Below are 23010 nucleotides of genomic sequence, written 5' to 3'. Positions count from 1 at the left end.
TAACACTGGGCAAAAATCATGTACGCCTCAAAACCTATATTCTGAGGCCACTCAACAGCATCTTGCCTGATGTAAGACAAGTGAGGGTGGAGGCCAAAATTTGAAATTATTTTATTCTTAAAAAATACATGAATTCTAGCTAGGCATGGTGGTACAATTATACAATCCTAACACTCTGGAAGCTGATGCAGAAGGGTCACAGATTTAAGCCTAGCCTGAGCAAGTGGGTAATTTAATAAGACTGTCTCAAGAGGGGGGAAAAAAGTGATGAGTTAAGGATATAGCTCAGAGCAAAGGTCCTGGGTTCAATCCTTAGTACTACCAAAAACAAAAGACAAACACACAAACAAAAAGTACATGAGTTCCTTCATGACTACTTAAAGTAGATGAATATCCCTTTCCCAAAATGCTTGCACCATTTAAGTGTTCTGGATATGAAGATGGTACACCATTCTAAATGTGAATTTCATTTATTTTATTTATATTTTTACACATAGTCTATTGATTATTTAATGCAATTGAAAAAATATTTATTTGTCACTGGGAAATTGTTCTAGGGCCTTCACACTGAGCTACATCTCTAGCCCCTTCTAATTTTGAGAAAAAGTCTCACTACAGGCTGGGCTTCAATTTGAGATCTTCCTGTCTCAGCCTTCCAGCTGTGCCACCATGCTAGGCTTTATGCAGGATTTTCAGTGCACTGTGTCTTGACTGTGGTCCATCACATCAGGTCAGGAATGGAATGGAATTTTCCACTTGGGCTATCACACCAGTGCTCAAACGTTTCAGATGTCAGAGCACTGCAGAGTTCAAGTTTTCAGGGGACAGCAGCATTACATGCATGCCTGGCTCCAGCTAGCTCCTAATAGTAGCGTGGCTCTAGAGGCCAGGTCTCCTGATGACAGCTAGCTGTACTAGTGACTCAATCCTAGGACTAAGATGTCTACACGTAAAGAGAAAAAGACCCAGATCTAATAGCTCTGTCAGACACGTGGAAAAGAAAAGGGGTCACCAAGTTAACTTGCTATGCAGTACTCTAGATTAGGGCACTGTGCTTTCAGACTTGCTGCGTGCACATGTGTGTGTTGCTAGTGATAAGCCCCGGGCCTCATGCATGCCAGGCAAGTGGTCTACCACTAAGCTACATCCCCAACTCACATGTGAACATTCCAAAGTATGAAAAGTCAAATACTAAATTCTGCAAAGCAACAGCTACTGAAAAGCCTGATGGGGCCGGTTGGCTGGGGAGCATAGCTAGAGGTCACCAGAGCACTCACCCTCGGAGTCCACGGCTCCAGAGAGCCGGGGTGCATCAAGCAGCCAGTCAGTGAGCTCTGCCGTGCCCAGCAGGTTGCTCCGGAACTGTTTCCCTCCGTTCACGTTCCAGGTTCCCACAGCAATTCGGACCCGCTTGAAATTTGTGAATTCTGACTGTCGCTCTGTCATGGCTTTCAGGATCCTGGGAGTCACTGTGGGGAGGCATAAAAAGGCATGTTTCTCTACAGCCCAAATCTCAGACACTCTCTTACTGCAGAATTCCAGGAAGGGTGACTTGTCAAAGAAAGCCAGTAGATAAGGACCAAAATGTGTGAATCCCTGGAAGAGTGACGAGAAGTGAACACCCCTTAACTACTACACTTCCCAACATACAATTGCTGCGCGACAACGCAGGTCTGGAAATGCACCCTGCCCTCGACAGGGCCTTCCTTCCAGTTAAGGCCAGAGGAGTCACGTGACACTAGGCCACAGGAGTCACGTGACAGTAGGTCACGGGCAATCCCTAGACACGCAGGAGAAAGCCTCGTCCTCGGCATTCACCTCGTGATCCCATAGAAAGGAAAAAGCCCTGGGGACATCACCATGCACCACATCAATAATATATATAAATATATATAACTTTGTTATGTGTGTGTGTATATATACAAATATATATAGCTATATATATAAAACTTTAAATATCTTACCAACCAAAACTCCTGACTGCATTTCCTAACCTTGTATCCCACATTTGAAAGGCATTAAAAAAAAAAAAATCAAGATACTACATCGTCTCCATCCTCGAGAGACACAAAACATTTTAAACTACTGACTTAGGCCAAGTCCCTCATCCTGCCACTAAATAAGCCTCAGTACGTCACTTGGAGCTTGTTCAGATTTTTCTGAGCTGCCATTATTCCCAGGGCAGAAGCCAAACATCACCTTGGCTATCAGAAGCCAAATAAATGCTCCCCAGAATGAAGAAAAGAGAGTAGTAAATACCTATTGAACCATTTCAAAGATGGGCTCATTTCTCCTTCAGTAATACCATAAATTTCTAACAAATTTTCATATACATAAAAACGCTGGGTCTCCCCTTTTCCCTTTGGTCTATAAAGTACATAGGCTCCAGGGAATAAGATGTCATTAAAATTTCCCCAAAGAAACTTCTAATTATTGATGAACTCCTATCCAGATGTGCCCACACCCCCAGGATTCCAGTGTCCTCTCCTCCGTTTCTGCAGGGACTTCAAGGGGCCACAGGACAACAGGGCAGCCCCACAGGAAGCTCTTAAGCAGCATGACATCTGTTAAGGGGACCAGGAGCTCAGGTCACAGGAAGTTTCTGGAGAAAGTGAGCATTCAGAGACACGGATACTTTGAGGACAGTACAGATGCAGAGTCCTGTCCATTCCTCCTCCTTTTGGCATGGAAAATAGACCAAGCCAAGACAGTGGAAGAGACCAGAGGCAAGCTCCCATGTACAGATCTTTCTCTTGTCATTTTACCCTAAAACAGTACAGTGTAATAGCTGTTTACATAGCATTAGGTATTATAAATAACCTGGAGATGATCCAAAGTGTAGGGGAAGGATGGACAAAGGTTATATGCAAAGATATGGCATTTTATATAAACGACTTGAGCATCTGCCACTTTTGGTACCCATGGGTGTCCTGGAACCAATTCCCCACAGACAGTAAGGGACAGTGACAATGTACAGTTGCAACTACAGGCTGCTTAGGTCAACTGGTCAGACCAAGAGAACACAGGCCAGAAGCCTAAAAGCTCTGGGCGTAGTTGCCACCTGCCGTCTTCAATGACACAACTGGGGGAGCGAGACTAATTAACCTCCTGCATTACCACCAGCTGTGCCCTCACAGTGAGGGCCCCTGCTGTAGGTGGCCATGTGAAGAGGGAAGTGGAAGTTACCCAGAAGGGCTGTGTTGTCCAGGAGCATCCTCCCTTCGTCTGTTGCCTCCTCCTTGTAGACATCCCCAACCAGCAGCAGTCTGATGGCCTCCTGCTTCACTCCATCAAAGAAGCTGGACTGGATGGTACGAGACATGGACCGGGCGCCATCCTTTAGCTTCCCCACCTGCACAAAACCAGCCAGAGGTGTGACAGGGGACTGTGACGTGCCCCTCCTCCTACCACCCTTGGCTAGCTGTTACCTTGGCCTTTCCCTCCAGGGCCCTGCTGCCCGTGAACACTTTGCTCAGGCTGTGTCCATTCAGGGACCACATGGCTTTGAAGGACTCCACGAAGCGCTCAACAATGGGCTTCGAGTTCAGCCTCAAGCTCTCGAGCTGCAGATGAAGGACCTGGGGAGAAATAAAGGACAGTGGCCACTGACAGCCTCCTTGGGAGCCCCTCACTCAGCAGACTGTGGGTGTTCTAGGCCCTGAAGACCTTGCATACGTCCAGAGAATGGGGAGCTCTTGCAGTAGAGAAAGTAGCTCCCCTTAACTCCCTCAGCTTCATTTCGATGACCCACTCAGCTCCTCCTCTGACAAACACCAGACTTCCCCCCACCACTGCTGGGTAGCAAGCAGTAGGGGAAGCAGGAGGTGTGGAGCTCACTTCCTCTCCCATGATGGCGCTAAGAGGCCACCAGACAGTTGGGGCCACACTGACAGATGTAGCTCCCCACCTGCCCTCAGCAACCTCACATTGTTCTGGCCCAGTAATACATTCAGGATAATCACTGTACAGGAGAACTGCTTCTTAAGGACTCCCAAGCCTTTGGCCACCATGGCACAGAGGGCATCCTAGAGAAAATGTGAGTGTGTGTGCCTGTGACAGGGAAAGGCACAAGATGGCACAGGCCAGCAGCCACCCAGGAAACCTCCCCGATACCTTAGCACATCACTATTACCTGCAAAATGAACCCAGTGATGCCACCCCATCTTGCCACAGAAGGCCCAGCCTGCCCTGCTGAAGGCATGAGACATGAAATAGCCCAAGGGACAAACCTCCAATGCAATGAAGCTCTGCACAGTGTTGGTTCGACCCAAACAGTCAAGACAGTTCATCCGCAAAGTGCCTTTCTGGAAACTTAGGAACAAGAAATAGGGCCAGTTAGGAGTTCAGAGGAGCAACAGCTGTAGCACAATGGCTTTATCCCCCAAAGAGAGAAGCCCTTTCCTACTCTCTAGCAACCTGCCAGCATCCCAGTGTACCTCCCAAGGGATCCTGCACTGCAGGAGAGGCAGGAAGACCCCTAACCACCTCTCCAGGTGCCCACAGCTCTGGCCACTGTAAATACATAAATACAGCTAGTTCACAGGAAGTCATAGTTGCATGAACATTAAATTAGCAAATACTTGTGCATGGCTCTGAGGGGAAGTGTTAGATACCTATGGGCCTCTGGCCATGACAATGTTATCAACCAATGGACATATCAGTTGCTTTTACGTGCTTCTGTTTCAAGACGTGTTACTGAAAATATATAGATTTAGGTTGGTTCAAATGAATTTTACCATGGGTTAAAAATATTAAATGCGGGGCTGGAGATTTAGCTCAGTGGCATAAACGCCTGCCTTGCAAGCAGGTAGTCATGAGTTCGATCCCTGGCACTGATAAAAATGAAAAAGACAAAAAAAATAAAAAATAAAATAAAATAAAAAATAAAAATATTAAATGCATTTTTTTATTTATGCCATTTTTGACACACAAGGGTTTATGAGAACATAACCTCATTTTAAATCCAAGAGTATCTGTAGGCTACTGCTGTTCCTTTAACACCAAACTTATGGCCAACAGCATCAAAACCCATACTTGAATGCAACTTATCTAACCTGTATTTGTTTAGAAGGCCTAGCACAGCCTTCTTGTGCTTAGAAATGCTCAGGACTAAGCTTGCAGGCCATTTTAAAACAGCGAAATCAACAAGAAGCACAAAACTGTGAAAGACATGGCACTAAACAGTGAAAAGGACACTTGTCTACAGCCTGAGAACTCAGACACAAGGGCCAAACGTCACCCTGTTTGACCTCACAGAGCAGCGTGTTCACTGCTCTGTGTGTTTCTATGAATGACTGCAAAAGCACTGAGTAGATTCTGGAGCTACCAATAGTTTTTAAAGAGCAAGTAAACTCACAGATACGGGGTCTGTGAATAATGAGGGTCAACTGCATGTGATCTGAGGACTCTGGCTCTCTTGTCCTCTCAGCTCTGAACAGGGTAATCCATGGCTCAGCTTCTTTGGGTGGTATGGGCCAGCTGTCCCACCAAGACTGGTGACAATTTCCCCTCATCCTCATGTGATCACAATTTGTATAAGTGATTGTTGAGCTCTTCATTTTGACACAGTCCTTTATATTAGGATGTTCCTTTTTCCAGAAAGTTATCTTTTACCATCTAATCACTAAACTCAAAAGCATGTCATTCACTGACTGCAAGAAGGGAAAAGAGAAGGCTGGACGCCAGATGCCCAACATCACTAGAAGCTACAGATGTGGCCAGGCAGCTGGGGGAGACTTGAAGAAGCACCCGGCTCAGCAGTGCTGCAGTTCCCGAGCTCCTTGCCTGAATGAAGATGAAGCATGCAGGCCAGACTCACCGTGGACTTACATTCTCGCCCTTCGTGAACACATCAAAGTCATCCCAGTGCAGCTTTAAGTGAGGCCTCAATAGGTTCTCCAATTTCGCTAGCTTCCCGCCTTTGGCAAACTGATGTAGGTCAAAATTTATCATAGGCGTGTCAACGGCGTGGCAGGAAGCCCAGAGCAACTTCTGAAAAGTGAGAAGGGAGGGTGTGAGGGGACAACGGAAGGCAAAGCAATGACTACACACCTCTTGCTGCTTGTGTTCCTGAGGCCAACAGTCACCCACTAGAGTGCTCACATCAATGGGACGGTGCATGGGAGACCAGGTGCCCAATTGGCTCTGACCCTGAAAAGGAAGCATGGGACAGAGCTCCTGGAAGTACAAAAGCCACAAAGAGCACCTTGCTTGCACAAGGGCAGAAGGTCCCCATTAGGCAAGAAAGGCAAGTGCAGGGGAGTCTTCCTGGGGACATCCCACTCCTGCAGGGCCCCTGGAGGGCAGAGATATAGGAAGCCTCACTGTTCTTTAGGTGGGCCAAGTGCCCAGGCCATCAGAGATAGTGGCACAGAGCAAGCTGGGGAGCTCATAATCCAGCTCTTGTTGTGCTGGTAACTGGCGTCATCCTGACAAGCCCCAGACCCAGGTGGGTGGGTTCTATAGTAGCTAGGTGTCTAGGCTAAGGTGGCCAGCAGGATGGTGATGTGATGCCTCAGGATGAGGAAGACAAGGAGCCAGAGTCATGGGGTCCAGCCTGGCCCACGTCCAGACACAGCCCAGGAGGGATAGTGAAGGTGGGCACTGCCACAGAAACACAGCCTGTGGCTGTTGATGGCTTCGGGCACTCATCACTGAAGCCTCCCGCCCACGTAGGGCTTCCCTGCCAAGCCATTCCTCAACCTTCTTGCCAAAGCACGTCAAGGTCAGGCCAGCTGCCCCCCAGCCACCTAGCTCTGAGCCTCCACATACTGTAGGCTTCAGGGCAGATCAGTCCAGCATCTGCCAAGCCAGAGTTTCTGAGGGCCCTTTAGGGGTACAAGGACTCTAGGTCATCTGTGCTGGCCAGAATGCAAATCTATATATGCAACCATGATCAGGAAAAGTCTCTCTGGGAATAGTTTGTGGAACTAAACAGTATGCTCAGTGGCTTAGAGCTTTATAAGCTCTGGAGCCAACACCTGGCCCAGCTGTAGACAGAACCACCAGAGCCCAAGTTGGCAGCTGGAACACCAGCCTCTGTCTGGTTAGGGAACTTACTAGTCAGGAGCATGACCCCGGTCTCCAGCTGTCAAACTGTCTCTACCTGTGTCCCACCCTGAGGCCATCTCCTGCCCTCAGGTTATCAGAGACCTCCACCTTAGTGCCAGAGGCACTGCCATCCGTTGTTGGCGGTGGGAGGTGGGGCAGGAGCTTATAAGGACCTCCTTTCTCTGTAACTCAAGGCCACAGAAAAGGATTTCCCCTACAACCTTCTGCCTTAAAACAAGCCAGCAGCACTGCTGCCAAAATGGGGTGGGGAGGGGGGGATGGATTTCTTCATCACGTTGCTCATAGCAACAAACCAAACAGGAAAAGCAGGTCTAGCCAAATAAAACTGACAACCAGAAAGTCCCTGCTCCAAGTCTGTGGCTCCTCCCTCTAAGCAGAGTGAAATGAGCACCCCAGCTGGACTGTGCTTCCTCCAGCCAGGGGTCAGAGTGACAGGAGGGGCTGTCCTTGCCCCTGCAGAGGTGGCTGTAGGGTCTCCCAATAAGGGGCTTCTTTAAGTTTCTAACCACTAGTCTTTTTCCATGAAACAGGAGTCATGAAGCCTGGGTGAGGAATGAAGAGGCCCCCACAATTCATTGTGGGGTCTTTCGTAGTAGTCTGGTAGCTCCCATGGTGACCTGGGTGGAGTCCCCTGCTCTGACTCTTCCCCATCCTGTGATTTATCCTCCACAGACCTGGGCACTCAGATGTTAGACCTCCACCAGAAGCTGATGCTTAGCTTACACAGGCAGTCCAAATGAGAGCAGGGACTTAAGGGCCACCCAGGAGGCAAGAGGTGGCCACACAGTACCCTGCTTCGAACTGAGCAGGACCCTGAAGGAGACTGAGGCATGAAGTCCCTGCAATGTTGGTGTGAATGTCCCAGGAGGTGCCAAACTGCTACTAGGCTCCACCACCTTCTCCCTTTCTGGATTAAGCAACTCTTCAAGAGAAAACCGAACGTGAAATGCAGCTTTGTTCTTATTTTGAGCAAATGCTCCCCATCTGGTGCAGCCTATTAACTACCTGAAGCCCCGGGGAAATCTTTGAACCTTCAGGAATCTCATAGAAGTCCACCTGAGTGGGGCCACCTCGCCCTCCCCACCTGCCCAACCCTAGGGAGAGATGCCCACCTGCCCAACCCTAGGGAGTGGAGTTACCTTGAAGGCCCTGTTGAGCACCTCCTCACCACCTCTGCTGCCCAGCAGGTTCACGACCACCTGTTTCCCGTACTGCTCCTTCAGAAGCACCATGTGCCTGCAATGGCAGTGGGTGGGCAGTGACACCACAGCACCCAGATCCAGACCGGCCACTTGGTCATGGGCACCTCAGGGAAGATGCGCAGGAAGGATGATGCTCTCTCGGCCATGCCACTGGCCCGAGGTGTGGAAAAAGGGCCCAGGGTGGGGAAAACGACTCCTCCTGAGCCAGCACCTCTGCTCAGTGGTGCTGCCGCCTTCTCCCTTTGCCTGTTTGCATAAAAGGCCCAGGATGGGAGTGACACACAGGGCTGTGCTGGCCCCTCTGCAAAGCACCACCACCAGATCTAGTACTGAACCCAAACAAGAAGGTACAGCAAAACCTGCAGGCTCTGGACAAGCATTCCTCTGTCATATTTTAAATATATATGGAGAGCTATTGGGAGAGACTCCAATATTTATCCTTATCACCAGTTTGATAAAAGTAACTTTGTAATTTTAATGTTAAAGATATTTAAATGTAGTACTTAAAAGAACACGGAAAAGACAATGCAAAAAACCAGACATAAAATTGTAACTTAATAGTGAGGTTTTTATGCCTAAATTTAGATGAAAGAAGCCTGGAAAGAAACACACCACAGTGTTAAAAGGAATGGAATGTTACAGGATTTAAAGATTTTTTTTTTTTCTACTGTGAACATTTTTCTTTTGTAAATTTCTACATGGCAGGTTTCTTTTATAAAGAGATTTTTTCTGAAAAAAATAATCACACCATTTTTAGCCCAAAAGAGAGAAAAAATTTCTCTTACTAACTTTGATAGTGAGCACACAGGGTAGAAAGAATACGAATTTTGAAGAGGGCAGTTTCAAGTTAGGCTTGCCTGCTGAGTAGATGACCTCAGCGAACAAGAGCCTCTCCAGGCTCCTGCCTCTCCGGAGAGGAATTCTGCTAGAGCAATGCTCCTGGCAGCTTGGAGCAAGGCAGGAAGTGGAACATGTGGGGCTCAGCCTTTCTGGGATCTGCCCAGGGAAGCGGTATCTGGCCTGAGCTCTGACACAAGGCTCTGCCTAGTGATGGCAGCTCTGAGCATCATGAGGTGACACAGGAAGCAAGCCCACCATGGCCACATATCCAAGCCACATCCCACAATGCAGCTTATCAGAAAAAAGGTCCAAGAACATGGTGGATAGATAAGAGCAGCTACGGAGGCTCTCTGAGATACTCCGCTTAGAATCCAGGAATGGTGCGGTGCAAGGAGTCCTAAGCAAGGGGAGATATACCCTGCCGACCCAGGAACGAACTAAGCTGAGAGAAACCAACTGGAAATGCAATCCCGGTACTATAACAGGAACAGATAAAATCTCAGCGCGGAAGCTGGAACCCGTGCCACTGGAAGCCGTGATTTGAATTTCCTGCTGCCACTGCTGCGTCCAAATCTACACAGCAGGGAGAGAGATGCGCAAAAGCTCTGATAGTGGGAATTGGCGAACGGAGTTGAGAGTGGGACTGGCAGGGTGCCCTGCATCGGCCTGCAGTGAGTGAGTGGAATGGGAACCCTTCCATGGAGTAGGAGGCTCAAGCAAAGGACATTCCGGGACCGGGCAGACTAGCCGGAACAGGACGCTGCAGTGACTTTAGTCGCATATTCCCCTCTCAAGTGGGATTGGTGCGGAGCGCTTGGCCTGGGTGATGCCGCTGACTAACACCCAGTAGGCTAGCCCAAACCAGGTCCCAGCGCCTGGAGGTGCACCCTAGCAGTGAAGCCTTCAGTAGGTTGACCTGGAGGGGCGGGCCCAGCATAGGCTGCCCAGGTTTGTGTCTCCCTAGTGCACTGTAGTCATCAGGAACACCTAGCCAGTGGATTCAAACAAACTGTAAATGACAAAGAAAAAAACTGGGCCTCCTATATACGCTTGTATGGAAGGAACAAAAAGTATGGGAAGAGAGAGCAACAAGAAAGGGTCCTCAGTCCCCAATCCTGAGAACACTGATCCAGGAAAGGTGAATGCAAAGGAGGACAGAAAAACATGCAATATCAGACACGGCACCAATAGACATAAAGCAATATCTCCAGAGTCTCATAGACGAGTTCAAAAGTGAAGTATTTAACGAAATAAAGCAAGATATAAGTAGAATAGTTAGAGAAATGCTAAGCACCGCCCAAGAAAAAAACAGATGGTAGAATGGAAGAACAAAAAAAAAGGGAAGAACTGTTTGATGGAGAAAATAGAGAAAACATAGAATACGTGAAGCAGATTCAAAGAGTTTACCAGGAAACTAAAAACTCTATTGAAAGCTGGCATAACGGCTTGAAAGAAACTAAGGATAGATTATCTGAACTGGAGGGCAGATTTGTAATGTGGGAGCATTAAATGAAAAACTTCTTAAAAATAACAAGAAAACAAACAATAATAATACAAAGGCAGAAAATGATAAGAGGATCTATAACTTAAGAATTAAGAACATAAAAGAAGAAGTAGGGACACAAACAAATGGACTACAAAAGCTATTCACAGAAATAATCCAAGAGAATTTCCCTAATTTAATGAAAGGTAAAGATACTCAGATGTATGAGGCATACAGGACCCCAGCCACCTACAACTCAAACAGAGCTACACCCAGACACATAATAATCAAAATTCTAGAAATCCAGTATAAGAACAGAATATTAAAAACCGTCAGAGATGGGGCTGGGGATTTAGCTCAGTGGCATAAGCACCTGCCTTGCAAGCAGGCAGTTGTGAGTTTGATCCCTGGTACCGATAAAAAGGAAAAAGACAAAAAAAAAAAAGCCGTCAGAGACAAGAAACAGATCTCTTACAAGGGAACACCCATCAGAATTACAGCAGATTTCTTGGCACAAACCATCAAATCATGAAGAGCATGAGGGGAAATAATTCAAGCTTTGAAAGATAATAACCTCCAGCCAAGATTGATATATCCTGCACAACTGTCCCTAGAAATTGATGGAAAAACAAGGTGCTTCCAGGATAAAGAGGAACTAGGGGAATTTGCAACCACCAATTCAACTCTACAGACAATACTGCAGAATATTCTAAAAAAGGAAAATACCAAGACTCCAGAAACAGTGGCAGAGAGGCCACAATGAATGGAGCAGAAAGCGAAATGAAGAAGACAAACTGACAACTAACGACAGAAAAAGAGCTCAACAGAAATGAGGCAGAGAAGGTCGGATGGTAGGAACAGCTATTCTGGAGAAAACAAGACATCATAATAGCTAGTGCTGATTTAGTATCATCTTGCTTTGAAGTCCCATCAAGCTTTTATTCTTCTGTCTCCATCGGTCTTAACAGGTTGTATCTTATTGGATTTTATTACATGTGATAATATAAACAAAAACTTTTATAGACAAGGAGATTATACAGAAACCATTGTTCATTTTCTGATAGTTGGTTCTAAATACCCTGTGATACAGTCATTCTCTTGAATGGTTTTACATTGTCTTGATATGTTTGGTGCTGCAGTATACGAAGTTATACTCAAAGATTTCAAGGAAAGAGACACTATGGTAACTACTTTTATGTCGGAATATCTTGTGGTGAAACACTGTTTTGCCTAAATGGTTATGTTTTGACCTGCGCTGTTTTGTTGTTATGCCCTCTTTTATCTCAATCTCCTTTTTTTAATTATTTACTTTTTTATTTTTATCTTTTTAGTCAAGGGAAAATTAGCAGGATATATTATAGTAACCAACTCTGATGTCCTATTAACTTGATTTGAAACCCTGTATTGCCCTCACCATCTTGTTTTGACTGATTTTCCCCTATTCTGCTTTGCTTGATACTACCAAGTTCGAAAGTATAGGCAACAACTGTGAAGACAGTAAGATTCATTATGACGCCCATTCTGGTTGACTATTATCTTCTTTTAAAGTCCTGTAATGTCTCCAATGTTTTGGTTTTAGTCTTCACTGTTTTGTTCAATTTTATTAAAACTGATGATATAGGTAATTCTTTTTAAGACAGCAAGAGGCAGTATGGTAATCATTGTTGATCACCTTGTATTTTGTTTTTACATTATGTATTATGTCCATCCTTTTGATTTGACTGACTCTGTTCTGTTATGTCACATTTGGTTTTACTGTCTTCAAAAAAAAGTAAATAAGAACTGTGGAAGTAATAAAACCCAAAATGTGTAATTGTCATTGTACAAAAGAGAGGAAAAGAAAGTGCTCTAAAGGATATAACTGCATGTATATTTAAGTGTATAAGATAGATAACCATATTACTGAGTTTTGTTGGATCATTGAACAGAACTGTTTGCAGTCTCACTCTTTGAAAGTTCACTTTATATGCTTTAATTTTGTAACTTGAACAACTATTTCTAAGATAACAATATGTAATCTATTAACTAGTGACTTCCTGTTTATTTTTTCTGAAATTCTGTATAACTTGTACCCTTTTTCTGTTTTTTTTTCTTTTTATCAAATAAAATCTAAGAAAAAAAAAAAAAGAAAAGAAAAAAGGTCCAAATCTCTATCTATCAGATCCCTCTACCTACTTCTCCAAATTACATGGCTAGAAGAGAAATACCACTAATTATTCCTGTCCTTTATCTTTTCAGCAGGCCCAAGCCCTGGATCAGGTGAGAAACCCTTTCTGAGCTGGTTCCATATCTGGATAATCAGGTGCACCCTCCCACGCAGAGATGAGCATGAGGAAGAAAAGAGATGAAAGGGAAGAAGACAGTGCTCTGCACAGGGGTGTCGGTTTTTCATTCCTTATTAAACTACTTTTCTTGTGTTCTAAAAGACTTCGCTGACTGAGCGTATAAGGGACAGTCTGGCATCCACATGGAGGTCAGTTATATGAAGATACATTCCTGCTTTGGTTGCTCTGGACACTTGGGTCTTTCTCTACCCATCTGTCACTCTCATGGGAAGTTAGTGGGGAAATGCAGTGTTGTAGGACTTTGAGGAGTCGAGTGCCCATTGGGAAGTATCCTGCCCCTCATTTTTGGGGAGAGACCAAGCATTAGGCACATTATGATTCCGGACACAGCAGTTGTGCAGAATGAGAGAAGTCCTGTGAAGGAGATGTGGGTGCCATCCCCACGAAAGGTCAGCACTCATCCATGGATACTCATCACCAGGGTGAGAGGACAAGCTCCTGCTCAAACACCACAGCCAAAGGCCTGCTCCCAAGCTCTCCTCCAACTCACAGCACAGAAACAGAAAGCATGACTGCAGACAGCCCAGACAAACTGGGAGATTGGCAAACTAACCCGAGACAGAAAGAGCACTCTGGGCGTTAAGATGGGTCCCTCTGAAGGCTTTTCGGGTGGAGAAAAAGAATTTTCTTGGGCCAAGTCCATCAAAAAACCGAAAGAGACTTGAAAGCTCAACAATGACTAGAGAGATAGATTCGTGGGCCAGGTCAAATGCCTCCCTTCCTTCATTTCCAAATACTACTCTCAAATGAGGGGACCAACCTTAGTAACATGCCACTGGGCAGCTCTTTCCAAGGGAACCTTAAACTCACAATGCTGCTCAAATGTCACCACTGAAAAGCATTAAAGGATTCCTTGTTAGCCATAACTATGTGCAGCAGATGCCTGCAAACAGCCTTAATAGTTTTAGTAAGTTCCTCAAATATTTGCAGAAGAATCTAAGTTTATTCTTAAATTTGGGAAGCTTTCCAAGGGACAAAGCACCTTCTGGGGTACTTATGAAAAAGAAGAGTTCTCCCAATCTCAGGCACCTGTGTCATTGCCACCAGGCATTTCCAGGATCATACAATACTCCAAGTCTATGTAAATGTGCTTAAACTCACAAACACATGAGAATTTTTGTTTGTTTTGACTTGGTTTTGGTTTTTTGAGTCAGGGTTTCACTGAGTACTTCAGCCTGTACTCACCTGGCGACTGCCACATGTTGACTGCATCTTTTTGTTTTGTTTTTGTTTTGCAGTGCTGATCCCCTAGGCCCTTGTACTCGCTAGGCAACTGCTCTACTGCTGGGCTGCCAGAGCCCCAGGCAAGGAGTTTTGAAGCAAGCCCAGCCACTCTCTTTTCCTTTGTTTTGGGTCAACTTTGCGTAGAGTTTCACTTTCAGTTATGTCTACTATTTCCTGAAGACATTAGGTTTACAGCAACCAAAAGAACTCCATATGTATAATGCTCAGAATATATTAATCATGTTCTGGGGAAAGGGAAAGCTTTGTCATTACCAAATTACACATCTCACATAAATGCCCAGTAATTTGTAAGATGCTAATTAGGGGGTTATAGCTGGGCTTATGTTCCCAGTGTGATATTCAACAACAACAAAAAGCATGCAAGCAAATTTAAAGATCCAATAAAGCTTTAGGCTGGAAGATTAAAACATCTAAAAAATTTTTGTTGTTGTTGGTTTTTCTTTTTCTAAGACAAGGTCTTGCTATGTTGTTCAGGCTGGCTTTGAACTATGTAACTTAAGCTGGCCTCAAACTCACGGCAATTTCTCTGCCTTAGCCTCCCAAGTGCTGAGATTACAGGAATGTGTTACCATGCCCAGCTTTTTCCTTTTTATCGGTACCAGGGATCAAACTCACGACTGCTCGCTTGCAAGGCAGACCATGCCCAGCTTTGAAAAAAATTAATTCTTGAGAATTTTTATTATACTCAGATGATTTTAAAATGCAAATCTTTTAAGAAGCCATTAATCGGGGCTGGGGATTTAGTTCAGCAGCATAAATGTCTGCCTTGCAAGCAGGCAGTCGTGAGTTCGATCTCTGGTACCAATAAAAAGGAAAAAAGACAAAAAAAAAAAAGCCATTAATCATTTCGAGTACAGGTTACAAATAATTCAGCTGGGTAATGGTTTTCCTTAAACCAGGTATAAAACAGTAACTGTTATAATCCAACTTGTGGTTCTATTTGTCTGGTTTTGATTTTTTGAGACAGTCTCATTATATAGCCCAGGCTGGCCTTGAACTCATGATCCTTCTGTCTCAGCCTTCTGAGTGCTTGGTTTACAGGAATGGCTCACTTTGTATTTTACAAAAATTAAATATACAATATATGCCAAAATAAAACTGCCAGTAATAAAACCTCTTAAATGTGGAATTTAGAAATTAGGGTATTCTTTCATTTTTAAATCTTTTTGTACTTTTTAAATCATAGGAATTATTACTTTAAAAAACAGCTGCTAATCTTATAACTTAGATTATTCCTTATTAAAAATAAAGTAGAGGAAGCTTCATTGCAAGAAACAACTGATAATAATTGAACATTAATTAATCTTCCAGGAAATCAGAGTAAGTAAAAAAAAAAATCCCACTCTGTAAGCTCCTTTCTGGCACAAAGGACCAAAGTAAAAGGCAGATTTAGAGTTGAGGTTTGAGTCCTCCCCACATTGTCTTTCCCCTGAGCCCATTCGAATGGAGGACACCTGGCTTAGATGGTGTCCCTGGATCCCTACCTGTCAAAGGCAGGTGCGTTGGCCTCCAGGCCTCTGTGGAGCCTCAGATGATGGGAGCCAACCTAAAACAAGGAGAGACAACACTGGTAAGTCTGTTCTGCAAGCCCAGGAAGGACCGTGTCCCCATTCTTCTTCTCATTGCCAGCCAGGCTGCATGTGGCAGCCACTCGGCCCCTTGGTGGCCCATCCCATGCTCAGGAAGGCCATGCTCCCTGGATTATGCAAACAGTGCTCCCAACTGAAGTCTGGCTCTATGGATGCCCAGCCCTGACTGCAGCATTGCTTCTACCAGCTGGAATCCTTCCACAGACAAGAAAAGTTCCAGGTAAGAGCAGAAGCAGGTCTCAGATCTCCAAACTCTTCAGCCAAACCACCTAGGGACACGAAACTGCTTTCCAGACTCTATTCCTCCAGGGACCCTGACAACAGTTATCCTGTCTCATTTGTCTTAATATTTAGAATCACCTGTTTAATACTCAATTTACTTTCAAAACCAAATTTCAAGGAAGCAACCACAGACCAGAGCAGTGGATGCTCAGGTGCTGTACAACCACTGGTCTGCTGCCCTGGACAGCATCTCTGAGCCTGGCCCAGGTGGGCACAGAAGTCTCTCTCCTGGTGACCTCAGGGGCACTCACATAGTCCTATGCTGTGCATCCAGACTGAGGTGGCCCCTGCGCCACGCCATGCCAGTCTGAAGCTCTACACTATGTCAACCAGATTCTAAATGGTAAAAGCAGAGCGTCCATCTGACGCATCTCAGGGACTCAGGAACTTCGGCAATGCAGCCCCTCCAGATGAGCCCGCCTATGAAAGACTAGCAGAGGAGATACTGGACCCCTTGGCAGAATATTCTGAAGACCTTGCAGATGAGCCCTATACATTGGAGGACTATGAGGTCTCCTTTGGGACCTCATGGCTTATTATAATTATTCTGTTTTCTCTCCAAAACTTGTAGCTTACTGAAATAAAGAATGCCCCTCTAAGCCAAAAATAAAACATACAAATGAAAAACAAAAACATTTCAAGTACATATTATTACTAGAACCAGCTTGAGGCAACCCTCATTGGCCAAATCTGGAGGCAATTTGAGTGCCAAACAATAGAAGGACAAGAATAGATTATGATCCAGTTGATAAAATAAAAATCTGTTAATCTATGCTGATAATGATGGATATGTGGGCTGGTGTATGAATGGGTATAAGGAAGAAGGAAATCTCATTCTTACAGTAGAATATCTATTGATAAGTGTGGGGAATGGAGAAATTATTGTACAATCACCAGAGTAAAAAATAAAAAACTATGCATCAAACTTACGCATAGTTTGACAAGGTGCAGGATACTTGCCTGATCTAGAGTTTTGTTCTAGAGTGCTTCCTAACGGAAGGAAAAACACCCCTGCAGCATTCATGACAAGGGGTAAAACTGAGTAGACCTTTGACTGGTAACCACAATTAACATCACTAGGGGCAGATGGACACCACATGGGTAGAAAGACCCAGCATCACAGAGGCAGCATTCCCGCCAGGGATTCCACAAAATCCCAATCCTCGTTGGTCCTATGAAACCTGGGTCTCAGAAGGAAAGCGAGTGCATGGAATGAGACAGCTTTGCTGTGCATTAGTGAGAGTCCCTGAGAAGGGCCCGGCCAGAACACCCTCACTCTGTGGCCTTGCTTTTCCCTGGCCTCCTTTTTCCCCCAAACACCACTAATGCCAGCTAAGAAAATGTCACTAAATTCAAAAAACATTCTTAGCCCTGCAGCATGGGAAAGACTGCCACCGGTCAGTTCTATCATTTCTGGGCTCACACAGGTACCCAGTGGTGGGCGATCTGTGCTCCTCTCGGCCAAGATGACTAGCAGCTGTTGCCCAGGTAGAAGCTGTCTGTCTCACACATGTCCTCTGTCAGCAGGGTGAGAAATGTCCCTTGTCATGGGGACAGACAGCAACTGTTTCAGAATCATCACCATGGGTGAGGGCGCAGGGGAAGGCACATTTCTACAATGTTAGGAGGGTAAAACCCAGTACAACCATTATGGAAATCACTGTGGAGGTTCCTCAGAAAACTAAACTAGAAATTCCATTCAATCCAGCTATTCCCCTTCTAGGTATCTGCCTGAAAGAGTTAAAGCCATCATATTCCAATGACACATGCATGTCCATGTTTTTAGCAGCACAATTCATAACAGCTAAATCTTAGAAATGGCCTACATTTATACCAATAGATGAATGGATGAAGAAAATGTGGTGTTTATACACAAGGGAGCACTACTCTGCCATAATGAAGGATAAATGAATCATTTGTAGGAAAATGGATGCACTGAGACCATAATTTTAAGTGAAATAAATCAGACACACAAGTCTAAGTATCACATGATTTCTAGGAGAAACCCAAAATATAGATAAAGAGCAAGATAATAGATAAATGATAGGAAACATAAGATAAATCTTTTGCAAAAAGACCAAAAGATGGAGGGGAGATTAAAAAAAAAAAAAGATGTGTTATGGACATGTACCAACTCTCATGATTAATGTGATTGTTCTGTATTGCAAACATGTACTAACAAAAATTTAAAAAAAGAAAGAACACAAAGCCAACAGGCCACACTCAAAAGCCTGGCCTGGTTGTGACAGATTCCAGTGCTGGACAGACATGCCTGTCTCTGAGTCACACAGCAAAGTGCTTTCTTTAAACAGGCAGAGCCCGCAGTGCCCTAGCCTGGGGTCTGGACCTCCCCATTCTACAGACCACCCATGCTGCCCTTTGCTGAGTTACTGAGCACCAAGCCAACACAGCACTTGGTACTATGGGAAAACAGGAACAAGGTAGAGATATTGAATCCCCTGCCCTGGTTGATTCCTACCCAGATAGGATCACCGCAGAAATCCCCAGAAACACCAAGAAGTTCCAAACAAGTCTGTGTAGCACGGACTAATTAATTTTGTGGAGACCTGCTTCCATGCACTGCTGGTTAGCAGTGAAACAGTGAGATGAGGCCTGTCCCCATTAATAGCTCCACCGACCACATCCTCAGGGACTCAGGGAAAGTGAGAAGCAGACAGAAAACTGAGGACTCGGTAGAGCCGAGGCTGAAGCCAATATCTCCTGGGGCCTCTGCCTATCTGTTGGCCTGGACTTGGGTATATTTCATGGAGACAGGACAGACACCACTGTCCTCAGCGTGGTCACACTCCCAACATCACTGCTGACCTGGGAACATGCAGGAGTCAACAGGATCATGCCCATATGAATGGCTAAGGCAGGAAATGAGTGGAAAGGATCATGAGTCTAGGCCACTAGTTCTCAAAATGTAGTTCCTGGACATCGCCTGGCCCAGCTCAGATCTGCTGAACCAAAGCCCTGGGCTTGGGCCAGGTTGTCACTCTCACAATCCCCTGGGTGAGCCCTCAGCACACCTGCTCCTGTTTGGGCAGCGCTGGCCTTGACTCATCCTCATCTTCATCCCCCTTTTGCTGAGGAGACAAATGCCTGTGGAGGGACAGCAGCAGTGCTGCTCCAGGGCCACGTCCACGTTGTGGGACCATGTCACGGGTCCTCCTCTGGGGCATCGTGGCCTTATGCTGGACCTTCCATCCCCTAAAGCAGATGGGCCATTGTGTATAACAGAGGAGAGCTGGAGCCCCCAATTTCTCAGGACCCTTCTCCAATACCCTTTTAGAGCCCTTTAGGATTCCTCAGGTCACCCCTGCCTCTTCTCCCTCCCCCACCACTAACCTGCTCCATTGCCCTTCTCTGGGCACACTTACTCCTAAAGTCAGACTCAGAAGCCTCAAGAAAGAGCTGCAGCTGGATGGCATAAAATTTCCGTTGGCCCTGGCCCACTACAGCTCAGTGCACTGCTTTTTTCTTTTTCTTTCTTTTTTTTTTCCCACCTTCTCTTCCTTCTTCACCCTGGCCTCCTCCCCCTACAAAAGAGCCGACTGATTACCTGTGTGGTCCCTGAAGCCATTCATTTGGTCCTATAGACTACACACTGAGTTTAAGGGAGCTGCCATTCAAATGGTTGGAGCTTGTGGCCCTGGCTAAGGGCCACAGCAGAAGCCCTACCAGCACTCACACAAAAGGCACCAAAATCACAAGCAGTATTTCTAGGCCCTCCTGGCACCCAGTGCTCACACCTGCAGACAGCAGCAATACTACCTGCAGTAGCTCCTACCTGGGGGCTTGATCAGGGCTCCTCAAGAGCATCTCCTCCCAGCTCGCCAGCTTGGGCTCAGTGATACCAAGCTGGCAGGCCAGTGGTGTCCATGATGCGTCTACAGAAGTGGACGAATGCTCTAAGTCAAAGCTCCCCACAACCTAGCCAACCCGAAGAAACAGTTTACTTGCAAGTTATGGAGAGTTCCCATGCTTTCCCAAACACTGGCATCACCTTGAGGCCCTCAGAAAGCACTGCTCCTGGCTCCCGCCTCCAGACCCTGTGATTTAACTGGCATGGCATTGATGGGAGTGGGATGTTCAAAGCCCCCAGTGACTGTAATGTTCAACAGAGCTGGGCACCCACTCTGGAATTAAAACTCCTTAAGGTAAGAAACGTAGCCACCTTGACCTGCCCCCTGCCCCATCTCTTTTATCATCTCTTCTGTATCCCCATTCCAAGCACTGAACCAGTGCCAATCCCTGGATGTGCCATGATCCAGGGGTTACATCTGCTGCTCCCTCTGCTGGGGCTACTTCCCTTGCCAGGGTGGTTCCCCCATGCCCACTCCTTGGCCAGATAAGACAAGAATCCTAAAGGGGACCTTCCAGATCCTCAGCTGTCCTCTCCCCAGTCCCCACCTGGGCCAGCTGCCTCTCCTGAGAGCTGCCACTGGATCTCAACCTTCCTCTGTCACAGGTTGATTCTGTCACATCGTTGCCCCCTGCTCCCTGGAGAAGAGACCATATCTGACTCTGAGGGCCCCATATACCAGGCTGAAGCTCCACAAATGCCTGTGAAATGAAAGGCTTATCCTGGGGTTGTTGATTTCCCATCAGACTGTGAGGGATGGCAGGGAAACACAAGGAAACTGGTCCTTGTGCTGTGTCACAGCATACCATCATGGTTGTGAAGATAGGAGATATCTTACAAACCCTCGGGACAAAGAGGGCCATGATCCTTTCCATGTGACTTGTGTTTGTCTCCAGATGTCATAATTTATTATTAAAGACAGTTATCATTTTGTAAACTTTTTGGACTCTGGATACTCTGCTAAATTCTAGTATGTAATGTGATCTTTTATTTCTCTCTACAATCCTATGAGGTAGGTGTGATTAACCCAACTTTACAGGATAAGGCTTAGTGAAAATAAGCATTTCTCAAAAGTACATGATTACTAAATGAGATGCCAGAATTTGAAATTGGAACCAGGACTATAAAACTTCAAGGTTTATGTCCTGAATGACTCTAAAAACTGCCTCACACCTTGGTTCCTTCTGTGCTGGCTGCCAGGATGTCCAGGACAAATGTGAGGCGGTTTCCCATGAGCTCCTCAGAGCTACAGTAGGCACTGTGCATGCCCGCTCTGGCCCTGGCCTTGGCTCATTCTCATCCAGAATATGTATCTTCTTCACTCCAAATTTTTTTCTGGAAATTGATATGCCACAAGCCAACCACTACAAAGCAGCTCTGTGCATGATTTAAATTTTATTAATTGGCTTTCTATGTTTATCTGTGAGTCTGTCCAAGACCTAGACCCCTTGCCTGGCGACAGGAGCTGATTCACAGTAAGTGAATCTCTATGAATCACTGGTCCTGGCTGAGGCCTGTAATGGCCTGTGAGGCCAGAGATACCTCAAAGGGCAAGATAAGGACACAGCTGTGGACACTCTGGCTCCAACCCCAATTAACAAGATAGAGACTGCAGCTGCAAAGATTACTCCTACAGTCTCACTCCTACCATGTCTTCATGATAGGACAGTGCTACTGAATTGACTTGATTCATGACTTAGAGACGTCCTTGAAGTGACCCCCCAAGGTCCTGCTCATTGCCTGCGCTTTCCTCAGTTTTTCCACCTTTTGTCCTTGGTCCTAATAAAAGTGGACTGATCCAGAGGAGCTTTGGTCTTAACCCTCCAGAGTCGTGAGCTTAATTAAAGGGTTTTGACCCTCTTGGGGCCCTAAAAAAAAAAAAATCATACAATTTGTCTCTTTTTATTTAACCTCTGTTGTTTGGGAGACCGGGGATCTAGGATAGAACCCGATACTATCTTACATTCTTTGTGGAACAAAGACAGACACAAACATGCAACTGAGCACAAGCAGTGTCACACATCTAAGCACTCAGGAAAAGGTTTTGACCAGGAAGCAGTGAATATTGCTAAGTGGCCCCAGTGCTCTCTGATTCTCCTCCTGCTGGCTCTGTCACGTGAAACTCCAGAGCACAGACCAAACTCATGTGTGCAAGACACGTGTTTGTGTATGTACCTTACAGGGAGGAAAATTCTGAAGCAGCTAGAGGAGCAAAGTCTTCAGTAGATGAACAACAGGGCAAATACATGCTCTAACAAGCTCCAGCAGAGGAGCAAGGAATCTAAGAGCAAAATTTCACTGTGGCTATTTATAAATTGCACAATCTTTTTACATGATAAAGATGAAATTATTAAAGGTTCATGGTTGCCATCAAGATTTATAACTTTGTACTGAAGGCACTATGCCTGCGAGCACATGAAGACAAATCAAGGCCTCACAGCCCTCTTTGCCCATGTCAACCTCCATCCATGGCGGGGCTCAGGTTCCCTAGGGCAGCCCCCAAGAAGCACACTTTACAGCTCAGAATGCAAATCATCTGTCCAAAAATCTCTGAGCTTTTCATCTTTCCTAAGTGAGGAAGGAAGGGGAAATTTTCAAAATGGAGGAAAAACCCCAGAACTCATCCTTAGCTGGATATTGATAATTCGGGCTGAATGATAGACCACCATATAAGCTGCACTTCTGGCCCCCTCTGAAGAGGACTTAATCCTTCTTTGATGACAGATGGTATTTAGCAGATAAATACAAGGATTAAGCTCAAACATTAGAAAATCCCTAATAAGATTAGTGAATGCTAAGCTTTTCGAAACTGTGTTTGAAGACACCACAGAGGCTTTGGTGAAATGTGTGTTAGGACTCTAAAAGGTGATGCAGCAGCTAAAGAGCTGAGTGATGTATGTCCTCATGACCCTTGTTGGTGTCCGACTCAGGCACGGTCACTCCATGGCAGGGGTAAGGTTGTGTCAGGGACATCTTCAAGGTCAAGCTAAAGACTGCTTGGTTTTGTCTTTTATGGTCTTTTTTTGATACTATTTTCTTTTTTGATACAAGGAATCGAACTCAGGGCCTTGTACTTGCCAGGTAG

The 23010-nt window shown here is 45.6% G+C and overlaps 1 protein-coding gene across 6 annotated transcripts in view; it reads right to left on the bottom strand.

Moving 5' to 3' along the window:
- The window catches only part of Synj2 (synaptojanin 2), a 103079-nt gene that overhangs the window by 27445 nt on the left and 52624 nt on the right, over positions 1 to 23010 (bottom strand). For all 6 annotated transcript variants that reach the window (XM_003468435.5, XM_003468436.5, XM_005003132.4 and 3 more), the window contains 7 exons: positions 15671 to 15732; positions 8211 to 8307; positions 5819 to 5991; positions 4230 to 4311; positions 3429 to 3578; positions 3187 to 3352; positions 1278 to 1469 (listed from right to left, as the gene is read on the bottom strand). In XM_003468435.5, coding sequence (XP_003468483.1) covers positions 1278 to 1469; positions 3187 to 3352; positions 3429 to 3578; positions 4230 to 4311; positions 5819 to 5991; positions 8211 to 8307; positions 15671 to 15732 — 922 coding nt within the window. The remainder of the gene's footprint in view (positions 1 to 1277; positions 1470 to 3186; positions 3353 to 3428; positions 3579 to 4229; positions 4312 to 5818; positions 5992 to 8210; positions 8308 to 15670; positions 15733 to 23010) is intronic.

This window comes from Cavia porcellus, unplaced genomic scaffold (assembly GCF_034190915.1).
Source record: "Cavia porcellus strain 051 isolate PalLab524CR breed Dunkin Hartley unplaced genomic scaffold, mCavPor4.1 scaffold_22, whole genome shotgun sequence".
NCBI classification, from domain to species: Eukaryota; Metazoa; Chordata; class Mammalia; order Rodentia; family Caviidae; genus Cavia; species Cavia porcellus.
The sequence above is the reverse complement of the archived record's forward strand: the minus strand, read 5'-3'. Positions and strand labels throughout refer to the sequence as shown.